This window comes from Lagenorhynchus albirostris, chromosome 11 (genome assembly GCF_949774975.1).
Source record: "Lagenorhynchus albirostris chromosome 11, mLagAlb1.1, whole genome shotgun sequence".
Classification (NCBI taxonomy): domain Eukaryota; kingdom Metazoa; phylum Chordata; class Mammalia; order Artiodactyla; family Delphinidae; genus Lagenorhynchus; species Lagenorhynchus albirostris.
The window spans coordinates 52,163,345-52,176,648 of NC_083105.1; the positions used below are offsets into that span (position 1 = coordinate 52,163,345).

At 39.7% G+C, this 13,304-nt stretch overlaps 2 protein-coding genes across 8 annotated transcripts in view; both read right to left on the bottom strand.

Moving 5' to 3' along the window:
* TBK1 (TANK binding kinase 1) overlaps positions 1–6,889 on the bottom strand; it is a 40,570-nt gene extending 33,681 nt beyond the window's left edge. The window contains exons 1-3 of the mRNA XM_060165605.1: positions 6,776–6,889; positions 4,221–4,338; positions 163–303 (exon numbers count right to left, since the gene is read on the bottom strand). Of these exons, the coding sequence (XP_060021588.1) occupies positions 163–303; positions 4,221–4,307 (228 nt within the window). The 5' untranslated portion in view covers positions 4,308–4,338; positions 6,776–6,889. The remainder of the gene's footprint in view (positions 1–162; positions 304–4,220; positions 4,339–6,775) is intronic.
* A 3,038-nt stretch (positions 6,890–9,927) lies between these two features.
* The window catches only part of XPOT (exportin for tRNA), a 38,176-nt gene continuing 34,799 nt past the window's right edge, over positions 9,928–13,304 (bottom strand). For 6 of the 7 annotated variants that reach the window (XM_060165615.1, XM_060165613.1, XM_060165611.1 and 3 more), the window contains 2 exons: positions 12,930–12,986; positions 9,928–10,539 (listed from right to left, as the gene is read on the bottom strand). In XM_060165615.1, coding sequence (XP_060021598.1) covers positions 12,958–12,986 — 29 coding nt within the window. In that variant the 3' untranslated portion in view covers positions 9,928–10,539; positions 12,930–12,957. Of the gene's footprint in view, positions 10,540–12,927; positions 12,987–13,304 lie in introns of those variants that run through there. The other variant, XR_009543410.1, reaches the window with a different exon arrangement.

Sequence of the window (13,304 nt, forward strand, 5' to 3'; positions counted from 1 at the left end):
CTACTCAAGAATCTTTGAGAATAAATATTTGGTGGTATGAGCCCTAATTTTCACCATTAAAAAGGCCACTGTTTATAAAACGATTTTTATATTAGATTATTTCTCCCGAATCATAATAACTACAATAAACATGACACCGTTAATTAAAGCTTGGCTACTTACCTCCTCTTCAATAGCAAATAATTTGACAATATTTTTGTGATTGAGTTTTTTTAACACTTCAAATTCTCTCATTTGAACATCCACTGGACGAAGAAAGCTTATGTTATTAAATACTTTGATAGCAAATAAGTCACCAGTTTTCTAAGAAAAAGAGAGAAAGGTTTTATTTATTTATAATATTATAAAAAAGATACAAAAGGTACCATTAGCACTAGATACAGCAATTTATCTTTTTTATAGAACACCCTGAATATTTTTAAGCATTAGGTAATTTGTACTACGACTCCTGACCTTTTTATTTTAAGCTGAAATAAATCAATCAACTGTTCAGTATTTCTTTCAAATTGAATGCTTTGGAATGTAGAAAAGGCTATTTTTTTTTCATTTTATAAAATAAAGCTTCCTCTCTCTCTATATATTTATATATATATAAATAAAGCTTCCTTTATTTATGTATTTCATATCATAAAGCTTCCTTATGATACACGTGGCAAAGATAGTCATTTACATAGAAGAGCTCTAACAGTACCAAATGTGAATGTGTATTTTGAATAAGAAATAGAAAGTGAAACTCACAAGGGTTTCTCCAGGGCCTAACAATTTTAAACTAATCAAAGTAGGAAATGAAAGATTAAAAATTATATTCCACATATGCAATTTTTAGTAAGAATCTCAAAGTAAGGCAACTAACTTTAAGATTCCCTAGCTGGGGGCTTCCCTGGTGGCGCAGTGGTTGAGAGTCCGCCTGCCGATGCAGGGGACACAGGTTCATGTCCCGGTCCGGGAAGATCCCACATGCCGCAGAGCAGCTGGGCCCGTGAGCCATGGCTGCTGAGCCTGTGTGTCTGGAGCCTGTGCTCCGCAACGGGAGAGGCCACAACAGTGAGAGGCCCGCGTACCACAAAAAAAAAGATTCCCTAGCTGGACAGAATGTGTATGTATGTGGCGGGGGGGCTGGGATTTGAGAACAAGGTTAAAGCAGACCATCCTCATTGGACTGCACCACTGCTGCCTTGGGTAACCTTCTGCAACTTCACCTAGAGGACTAGGGCAGATTGTTGCTTAGCAGATCATTTCTAAAGGATCAAAGACACTTCCTTTCCTCTACCAAAGCTCCGGCAGCACCCCAACTCTCACTCTCTCATGGCATACTGAAGTAGATTAAACACAGAATTACAATGCAGCCATAGTTGGGAGGGAATCCTAGAGGTACAAAATACATGCTAAATTTCAGGTAAACATTACATTGTCATGGTCTTCATTTAATTAACCTTTCTTTGAGGCTCTCTTCCAGACCCTCCCACCTCTTTCCAGCCACTCAGGCCAGATTCTCTGAATTTAAGCTTACTTTTCCCACAATCCAAGGTTGAACTTGCCTGGAGTTAGTGGAGAGACTATTCGTTTCTCCTGTGAGCATGCCCTGCCTAAAGATGTTTCATGGGTCTCTGTCTTTTAGGACCTCTGTGCTCTTCCTGCTTTGAAGCCCTCTCTACAGCTTCTCACACAGATTCACCACCTACAGCCATCACCTCAGAATTTCATAATCTTCTTCTTAAAACCATTTAGCTGCATCACAGTCTCACTCTTCAAGATCCCTCTTTGGAGACCACCACCTGTGTTATGTGATCACTCCCCACTCTCTCCCCCGCTCCCCCCACACCAAATATCCATATATTCTTTCCAGAGGAGAAGACCCGTTGACTGTTTTCAGACAGTATGAAAATGGAACAACTTAACTAGAGCTCAACTACACTGTTTTCCCATTTGATCAGCCAGGGTAAGGACACTGCCAAATCTATACCACGCAACAGAGAGATTTTTCTTGAGGACAACTGTCTCAAACTTAGTCTGAAATCAGAAGAATCCTAACAGAGGAGCAAGCAGGGAAAAGAACACAATGTTGCAATGTACCCACTATGACCCAGGCCAGTATTTTCCCGCCTTTTGTAGTCTACATCATACCTGTGAGATCACTGGGATATGTGTGGGAATGTCCCATTGTCCCTCTATTCAACTGCACAGTCACCTACCGGTCACTGTCTCTAAGTCAAAGCATGATGAATAATATTTAGAGATGCACGTGTACATATATATACAACGTGCAGGTCAACATGTCCTTCCTACAGCTCTCTCCCCTTTAACTTCACCTCAGTTATCACACACATATACACTCGTCCAGACACAGTAGCAGCTCAAGGCAAATTAATGAAAAAGAGAGAGATTAAGTAAGTAATATACTTTGAATAACAAATAGTAAACTTAGGGACCGGGTCACTCTGAGCAGTAACATAAAAGGGTTTAGCTAATATAGTTAAAGATGCTTAAACAAACAGTTATTAAGGGCAAGCAGGATTTGGGGGGTATAGTCCTAAACCCTTGAAATTGATGTCACTGAGAACAAACATGGTTTCTCAAAACACATCCCAGGGAAGACTGCTAGGGACTGAATACTAAACTGGGTGTTAGCAATATTTTAAGTCAGTTCTTATGCCTCTCAAATCCTTATTTGAAGCTTTCAAACTATAGTGGATAAAGAACAGTTTTACTTCCTTTGAAGAAGAACTTCAGGACAGTAGTCTACTCTGTCCTCATTCATTCATTTATTCTTTCAGTCAACAAGCATTTACAGAGTGCCTGCTAAGTGTAGGCACTTACATGAAGGACACTGGATAGCTACGTAAGGAAAGAGGATCAGAAAATGTGAGATATTTACTAGTGCCAGGCACTTTATGCCTCCCTCAATTCCTATCACTACTGACTACCTGTCACTCCATCAGTTTCTAATTTACGTTCCTTCCAATACCACCTTGCTACTAAATCCAACACGCTTCGTGGGCAGGTACAGCACATTATCTGTAGCTCAAATCACTAGGTCCATCATAGTGTCTGACACATACCAAGTGATTACTAAAGTCTGTTAAGTTAACCAGGGTCACAGGAACACAGACGGTCAGGTGCGTCTCACTGCTAAACCCAGAGGTGCCACGCCACCCGTTTTCTCTTCTTGGCACCGTGCACAAAACAAAAACAATTTCTAGGACAGGAATATCCAAGGCTGATCACTATGAATCTGACCAAGGACTGGAAGCTGCGGACAATGCTAGAATTGGAGGTGAAAAAAAGCTAAAAACTGTACGACACTACTTCCGATTCACTCTCTAAGAGCCAGCGGAAACAGCATGCATCTATGAATGTTCATCTCATTGCCACAGACAGAACTGACTGGTGGTCTCAAGGTTACAGAAAAATATAAGGAAACTCCTCCTTCCTAAAATGTTTAGAGCTCCTGTGCTGAATTCACAGTGCTGAAAAACTAGTGAATGATTATTTGCATTATAAAAGGATGTTTTTATTCCATTACTTTTCCAGCTTCCTTCCCAGAAGAGAAACTTAAATGATCTTAAATCTCTTCATTTTAAATGACTTTAATTACCTTTTCCTTCATCCTCCAATATAGAATCTGACACAAAGTCCTTTTGGTTCTTGAAATGCCTCTGGGATTAGCCCTTTTATTTTATTCTCACTTGCACTAACAAGTTCTGATTACCGGGATATATAGTCTTTTAAACCTGGGCTCCTTGATGATAACCTCACTTTACTCCAATCTACTTTGTAGAATGTTTTACTCTGGGGGCATGAAGCCTTACTACAGCACAGCAGAATCATCTGTGGGTTTCCCTCAAAAATACCCATCTGCTCCTCACCATGCCTCCCTCTATTACCTCCTAACCCAAATCACTGCTGCACTGAACTCGGTCAGTGAGATCACTCACTCACGTAGGAGGATTAGGTCGAGGAAAAAAACAAACGGCACAACACTAATCTTCCCCAGTTCCTTTTTTCAAACAACCTTCTGTTTTTCTCCATTCCCCAACACATGACCTCTGCCACCACTGGGTAGATATTACTGCCTCTGACACAAGCTATACCTTAAGCAACCACAAAAACAGATACTCTCTCTAGACAAATTAATCAAAACCACCAAGTCTCACTTTAGTACAAGTGTGCGTCTCAGAAAACTACATATATGGTGCTTTCACAGTATTCTCTGTACCAACCTTATGTCTTCCACGAAAGACATTTGCAGTAGCTCCTTGGCCTAAAATATCAGATAAAAGCCACAGATGATTAGAAGTGCTCTGCATCTCGGCGTGGTTAGGTGATCCTCTTGTTATACTAAGAGAAAAGAAAAAAAAAATTGCATGTTTGTTTTCAGGGAATAATACATTTAAGAAACAAATGTTAGCTATTTTTACTCTCAAGAAAGATCACCTATTATTTATTACTAAATCAAAGTGCATAAACAGTCCAAAAAAATCTAACTTTCCAGCAATATTAAAGACTAAAATGCTGCATGAGCTCTGAAAAAACATCAACCAATAACATCTTATATATTCAATTTAATTCACTTATTCACAGGGCTGAAAAAACATCAACTTCCCTTCTAATTTTGTCTGTCAATGAGAGTGATATTGGCCATTTACCTCCTTAAAATGTTTTGAAAGATTAATCAATGATAAATCATATTATAAAGTGTTTTAAAATAAAGTAATAAGGTAAAATACAACAGAAATATAGAAAAAAATTACTTTATTTCCTTCCAGGGCAGGGCAACACTAATGAAAACAACTGTTGCCATGGCCTAACACTTCTATAACTTAAAACTTCACCTACACAAAGCATGACAATCAGGAAGCAAAGGTGACCTTTCAGCAATAAATTTTGAAATTAACTTAAGGATAGTTTCTTCGACCTCCAAGTATATAAATATACACATACTGAATGTGTATTAGCAAGTGTTAAAAAATAAGCAAGGGGAGGCTCAGCATGTATGGGGGCAGGAGGTATATGGAAAACCTCTGCACCTTCTGCTCAATTTTGCTGTGAACTTGAAACTGCTCTAAAAAATAAAGTCTATTAAAAAAAAAAGCACCACCCCAGGCTTGTCCTTCAATATTGAAAAGCTGTAAAAGTATATTGTAAATATTTGAGCTCCATGTTGGAATAAAAATGAGGTATGCTAAATAGCATAAACACTTGTGCCACCATGCCACCTTAAACCTGATGTAACGTCAGGCTGAATCAAAACAGATCTTGCTCTCCCTTCATAGTAAGTTAGAATGGACTAGGTATTCAGTGATGAATTAACGACTGCCAATATTCCAAGTAGGGTTAAGTACACAAAGAATGGCCAGGGGTCCAAATTTCACCAATCTTTGATATACTCAGAGAGATGTATATAATTTTACCACCCATCTAATTCAGATAAGGGAATTTTACATACAGCAACTTATTGGAAATAAGCAATAAAAATACGATTCCTTTTTCAAAATATGAAATACACATTTGTCAGCTACTGAGATAATAATAAACTTCTCAAATATCTTTTCAATAATATTTTCAAATACTTCTCAATATGAAAAGCTTTGCTCATTAATGTAACTGTTGCTTGAGATAACTATAACTGGCAAATAATATCAGTAAGTATCTATCTATACCTAGTGGGTAATATAAAACACATTTATCAGCTAAGATATCTGCTCTCTATATGCAGAAATTAAACTATGGTGTCACAATGATCTGGGAAATGTCTTTTGAAATTATCTTCCAATAACCCCACAATAACCGAATACTAAAACGTGACTCAGCACACCCAGAAAGTACTTGCTATATAAATCATTCCAAAATTTGGACACAATATAGGCAGGCACTCAACAAGTATGAGACTGGTAATCCTGCCTTAAGTCTACTTCCTTATGCTGTCCAAAATGAAAGTTACCATCTGTCCATAGATGAAAACAGGCTTGGTGACGCTGCATATGGACAAAGTTCCAGGATTTCCAAACCCTACCACTAAGTGAATCGTTTATTAAACAGATATTATATTCAGCGTTCTTCAGGGAAAAAAGTTGGTCTTTGGTTATGCATTTGACAATTACTGGGTAGAACTTGTTCTGAGGCCACCTACTAAAAATGCCTGGGAAACGGATTGGAAATTACACTCATAAGCTACGTCCCAAAGGAAAGGTTTGGGCATTTGCATTATACGTGTGTACATTAAAAACGTCTTTGGCTTCTGGCTTCCGGCGAGTCAACCCCCGCTTCACTAAAACACGTCTCTTTTTAATCGTCTGAAAAAAAATCAAACGATTTAAACACTGCCAATAGCGTCCACGCTCGGAAAGAGGGGTAGAAAGCGGCCAGCCTAACTCCAAGGGAAAGGGGCATCCGCCTGTCCCGGCGGCCAGGGCCCAACCCCGGTAACAGACACATCCTCTTTCTCGGTTGCCCAGCGCCACCAGACCAGGGAGGGTCCGGGTCAGACAGCCGGCCGTAGGACGAGGAGTCCAGACGCAGGGGACGGGCCCGCGCGACCATTCCGGCCGGCTTCGCACGCCCCGGACACCCGGGAGGCGGTGTCAGCCCAACCAGAGTCGGGGAGGGCTCGGCCTGGGGTCCCGCTGTGCTCCTCCGGTTGCCCGCCCCGCCCCCGCCCTGACTCAGCATCCCAGTTTCCCACTGGGGGTGGGAGCGCTCCGTGAGGGCCGTGCCCGGCTCAGCAGCCCGTGCCCCACGCGCCTTCGGCCTCTCCGCCCCCGCCCGCCCCGCTTACCTCGCCCGGTCTCCGCCGCGCCACCGCCAGCGGGCTCCCGCGGCCTCCTTGTGCCTCAGGCCACTTCCGGCTTCGCGAGCACGGGCCGGGGGTCACGTGACCGACGGCCGGCGTGCGGGTACGGATGCGCGTGCGCACTTCCGGCGCACCGATCTGGGCCTCGGCCTCTGCTGCCAACGCTCCTCCCTCGCCCGGCTCTCCGAGGCTTCTGTGGCGAGGGGCCGAGAGGCTGTGGGGCGTTTGGACCTCGTCCACACCCTCTGCCTGTCCCCTCTTATTCTGAGGGTGAAGCCGGAGAGCCCTGCGCAGTGAGCGCAAGGATTCAGATTCCAACTGCGAATCCCGCCCCGTCCCCGACAGCCAAAGGCGGAGTGAGGTGATAGTGGGACAGACGGTGGACGGGTGATTACAAACATGCAAATAATCACGGGTGTGCAGAATGCTGGACACATGAGGGGACATCGCTGGAGGATCATACTCTGCAGGGATAGATTCGTATGTATCTTAAAGACCACATTGGCTGCAGGGGAGCCAGATTATCGGCTGCGAGTAATTCGGACGTGAGATTGTTAATGTAAATAAGCTCATTTAATTCCCTCTTTTTATACGGTATTTTGGAAAATGGCAATACTGGAGAATCTAGGGACTAAAATCAGGTCCCCTGCAGTATTCGTGCCGCTAGGATTTCAAGCAGCTATTCCCGAGTGATCCTTGTTGCCCACTGACAGAACTGCAGCCTTTCTCAGCGTAACGAGAGGCGGAGAGGCCGAAGAGACCTCTGCAGATAAGGGCTAAATTTCTGAGTGAGGGAGGCGGAAGGAGGGAGTTCTTCCCAGATGAGAACTATAGGAGCCGGCAGTGAAATAGGAAGCTATGGCAGAGTGGTTAAGAGCAGAGGCTTTTGAATGGAATAGACTTAGGGTTGCAGTCCCAGCTCTCCCTGCCAAATACTGACTTTAAGTCATTTTTAAAAAAAACTCTGTAAGCCTGTTTAATCACGTATCTTATATACAGTGGAGATAAGACCACTGTAATGCTTGTTACAAAGGAATTCATTAAACCTTTAAACAATGTTTAAGTGATGGAATCATTCTACTGTAACAACAATCTATTCACTGCTTACATTCCCACCAATTTTAGTTGTCCCCTATCTAATGCCAAGAAGAGAACCTGTCCAAGTTCCTTATAACTCACATCTCAAAGGTGAATGGGAGAAAATGTGATTAGCTGAAGGCCTTGATTCACATGTTTACCACATGAGTGAGGAACATTGAAATACATTTTCTTAAAGATCAAGCCATTTGTGAACCAATTAATATTAGTATTTAAGATTTTAATAAACTGTTAGGCACAGAACTATACCAGGCCTCATAAAACTCTTGTAGTTCCATAGTTAAGTCATACAAATCGCGCAGTCTTACTGCCTCAATGAGGCTGTTAACAGATGAGATTCACCCTTGAGACGATTATTTGGGTGTTTGCTTTTGGAGACTAAGAACAATACAGAGAAGGTAATTCATGGTGGAACAGTTTCCTAATTGCTATGGTACTCCCTAAGTAAAGTGTGCTAGGCAACTTCAGGGAAGGAAGGTGGGAATTATTACACATGATTAGATAACATGAAGTTTTAATTTCTGTTACAGACTCTTAATTCCCACGTTTTGATTTCTCTTAGCTCTGAAAACTTGTTAATCTCCTGAAGGGCTTTGAAGAACCAGGGGAAAAGGAGGTGTTGCCTTTACATACACGGAATAAACAGTACAATAACAATAGCTATTATCAAGCCTTCATTTGCAGATGCTGTAGTAAGCTCTTTTCATGTTCAACTTACTGAATTCTTAGTTATGAGGTAGTTATCATTATTTCCCCCACTTTACAGATGGGGAAACTGGGGCAGGGAGAAGTTATTTAACCTGCTCAAGGTTCTGAAACCAATTACTGGCAGCACTGCTATTTGAACCTACTTAATCTGGATCCTGAGCCTGTCTAAGCTCTTAACTACTATGCTATGCAATTCAGTATACTTTGGACAATTAGTTCAAAGATCACTGCAATAGATGCAATGATCTCTCCCACTGTAAAAGAAACAATTAGCTCTCACTCATCTATTTTTAAAACCATTTTTATTTAAGTACAGTCATCCCTCAGTATCCACAGGGAACTGGTTCCAGGACCTCCACAGATACCAAAATCCTTGGATGCTCATTTCTTATGTAAAATAGCATAGTATTTGCATGTAATCCACGCACATCCTCCCATATACTTTAAATTATCTCTAGAATACTTACAATACCTAACACGACGTAAATGCTACGTAAATGGTTCCCAAGTGCAACAAATTCAAGTTTTGCTTTTTGGAGCTTTCTGGAAGTTTTTTTTCCCAAGTATTTTTGATCTAAGGTTGGTTGAAACTATGGATGTGGAACCTGCACCTACAGAGGGCTGACTGTATAATATACATTCCACTGATCTATTTTTATAATTAACTGTCAACTTAGTTTAGTACCTTTATTCTATGATGTAAGGAAAATATTTATAATCTCTTCTGGAATTAACACCAGGAAAAGATTTATGTGCAAAATTTTGAATACAATTTTAGGGAATTTAGAAGACCACTGAAGCCCATCCATGAAACCTCTAGGGACCACATGGGCCAAAGGTTAAAAAAAACCCTCAACCACCCTAAAACCTTACTTGGGCTTTTAAAATTTAAACTTAAATGATGGCTATAGTAAGTGTGCTGCTCAGTTTTGTCCACTGTTTCTTAATTTTCCAATACTACTACTGATATTATTTGTCTTCTTGGTTTCCTGCATAGTCATGAATAAAAATGGGGGAAGGCAGGGGAACTAAACGGGCAGCTACTACTTACAAGCATCATAAACACATAGGTATATTGTGCCCTAAGTAAATCTAGTAAGATGGAAAATATTAGATTTTTAATTCTATCAACATACTGACACAGGCTTTTTCTAGTTCACTTAAAAAAAGGATTCTGAATTATTTAATAGAACTAAGTCACATGTAATCTTTTAGGAGCATAATTAAATAAATCATCCATACACTTATATGTGCAATCCTTTAAATGGGAAATCAGGGAGAGATGAGAAAATAAGACTCCAGTATTTATAATAATTCCAAAGAAGACTCAGTAGATTTCACTACGTAAAATTTATTTCCTTTTTTTTTATAAAAAATGTATAACACCAGCACCTACTCTTCAATCAGTTAATTTATGAAACCATTCTCTTTTGTAGAATACACATTGGCATTGAAACGGTTTAAAGAAATGTAATGGCTATCTACAAAAAATTAGTTTTGATTTGTTGTATTTCCCCCATATTTGATGAGTCTGCACACATAAAAGAAAATTTAAATTTTCAAACATTTTATATTCAGCAATTAAAAAAAAAGTACACTGTTTTCCTGCTATGGTCTTTATAAAGGACTTAAATTTTCAAGTTAAAAAAAAAAGGTACTAGGATAACTGCTGTATCTTATAACAGCATTTTTATATAGAACGATTTGAATTGGCATGCAAGCAACTTCTCTAGTTGTCACATACCAGTAATTTAGGGAAAATTACACCCATTTTACAGAAAAATCCCAATGCATATACTGCAATAAGCTCAAAGCAGTGTTAAAAAGACCAGTGTGAATGGCACACAACAATTGTTTCTTTATAAATTATTAACTGGAATTCCTGATCATGAAGTAGGCACAGGGAGATCCAGTCCTTAGGGCTTTGCTCTCTGGAAAAACACCTGTAAATAAAGTATTAGTACAATTAGTACTGATGTCAGAAGATTATCACCTTTACCTGAAGAATGGCTCCAGGTTACTGGGTGCTAGTCACTCTTTTGTAAAATACAATAGATTATGTAAAACATTTAATATACTCCATAAATCCACACATAATGCAAGTCAGGAACATTCTCTTCTGGACAACTTGATAAGATCTAGAGATAACTTATGTTGCCATTTACTAGTGAAAATATGGTATCACCTCCAATGCTGTGAGATTCAAGCAGTCAGAGGAAAAGATGCTCTTGACACCTTTTTGCTGATTGGCACTACTGTCAAAGTTAATGCTAGGAAATTAAATTTTGAGGAAGAAACAAACAAGTCAAAGCTAAAGACAGCAGCTGCTATCTCTTAACTATTTATTTATTTGATGATGAAAAAATACTTCAAATTCAACACTTGAGACTATGAACGAGTAGGCTAGAGGCTGTGCTAGGCACTGGCTCAGTATTACTACCTTCCATAGTTGGGTACATGTTAAGTGAGTATTCGAAAGAATAAATAGCAGGCAGTAAGCTCATTATGGATAAGGACCACATTCGTCATTATATCGCTAACACCTAGTAGGTCAGACATTCACTTAACAATTATTAACTGTCTATTGACTAAGTGGAGAGAAAAGAATCATCAATATAGAGCAAAAAATAGCCCTACAAAGAGGCCATGCTTGAGATAAGCCTAGAAGAATGGGTAGAATTCATAAAGGCGAAGCATGCTAATAAGGCAGAATTCTTGAAGAACAGCAAGAATAGTAAAGACTGTTCCTGCAAGAGAAACCGGAAAGGTAGTCTGAGATCAGAATCTGAAAAAAAAACACACCTAAATGCCAAACTAAGAAATATGTACTTTTTAGTCAATAAGTTATGAAGATTATGAGGAAGAGGAAGGAATTTCAGAGGACTGTTCAATGTTTTCAAACAGATCAGCTTGGATAGAACAATGGAAGGGAAATCAGAGTGAGATAAGAAGCCTACACCAGAGTGGCAGCAGTAGAGACAGAAAGGAAGTTAGCAAGGAGGAAACAATCAGCAAGACCTAAGGATCAATCAGATAGGAACAGAGTAGGCACGAAAGAAGGAACTTCCTTTTTTCCAACTAGAAGAATAACGCTATCACTGAAGAGAAGCTGGGCTGGGGAGGAAGACTTTATAAATGCTGTTTGGATGAATATGTTTGGGGCACAAGCCTGCTACAATGTACGCACATCTGCTATAACAGATACCTCTAACAGAGAGTTACAATGTTTTTAGTCCTTTAATCCAGTGTGATTGATCTCTTACTTAACAGAGGTTACCTCCACAGGCACTTTGCTTTTATGGGGAAATGGGAGAGGGGAGGGTTCTCAATGACAGACAGTAACTCTATCTTCTCACAAACTCTTTTGTCAGTTTAAGCTGACAAACTTAGCACCAAAGTCAAAGGATAGCACATTTATTTATCAGCAAAGCCCCTTGACTTGAATGCCATGGGCAAAAGAACGAGGGAGCCATTAAGTTACCTGCCCCTAAGAAATTTAACACAGTGCTTTACCCTCAAATTTGCTGAATGAAGATAATAAATAAAAATAAAGAATAGTTCCTCATCCTGTCACACTGTAACTTTATTTCCAGACCATGAGCTCCTTGAGGGCAAGGAAAGTCACTCATTGGTATTTGCAGCAGTTAGCATAGTATGTGTTACATAAAAAGCAGTCATGGAGTACTGAATGACTGAGTACCCAGGTGAAAGCAAGATACCTGCTTCATGGATTTAACTGTAAAAATGAATACGAAATACATATTTGGTACTTCTTGCCAACTTGGAGGTTGATTGGTTCGTTTGTTTTAATTTGGTGATTTTATGAATGTAAAAAGAGCCTTAATGGCCAAATCTGAGGATTCTACTTTTTGTCCATTTTGCAATTCAAAAGTTTCAAGATAGGATATAACCAAGTAATTCATACTTGTTTCTTTATTTTTAGCTCCTTCCTTTCAACTCAATATGGGCAGCTGTTCATAAACATTACTTGTTCTCCCAGTCCTCTAGTTCCTGTTTAATTACATCACAAAACTTAAAGGAAACTTACATTTTCATACCAACATGCTCAGGCACATACACATTCAGTTTGCTTATCTGACTTTCTATAATCTTTTGTAGGAGCTCAGTTGAAAGGGGCTTTACAGAAAACTCTGAAGTGTAACATCTATTAACCATGGATTCTTAGAAGCAGGTTTTAGAGCAAAGAGATCCCCAAATATGTAACTGTTGATCAAACTACAGTATGACACAGTATCCTGTAATATATATTCTCTCTTGGCTCTGAAACATCACCTAATTGTATGAAGATATATAAGTTTTTCCAAATACCTACCTTTAAGTAGTTTTTAAAAACTTTAGCATCAGGCTGCTGAAGCGCTTGGCAAAACTCCTGGGGGGGCCAGGAGGGGAGGAGAGAAAAAAGAATGAGTCTATTTGTATTAAATTCATCATAATTCAAAACCACAGTATTCTTTTTAAATTATGATTAAAAAAATAAAATCGACCATCTTAACCATTTTTATGTGTATAGTACCAGCAGTGTTAACTATAGACAACTGTCATGCAATAGATCTCTAGAATTTTTTCATCTTGCAAAACTGAAACTCTATACCTATTGAACAACTCCCCCTTTTCCCCTTTTTCCAGCCCCCATCCCCTGGCCACCACCATTCTGCTTTCTGTTTCTATGAGTGTGACCACTTTAGAT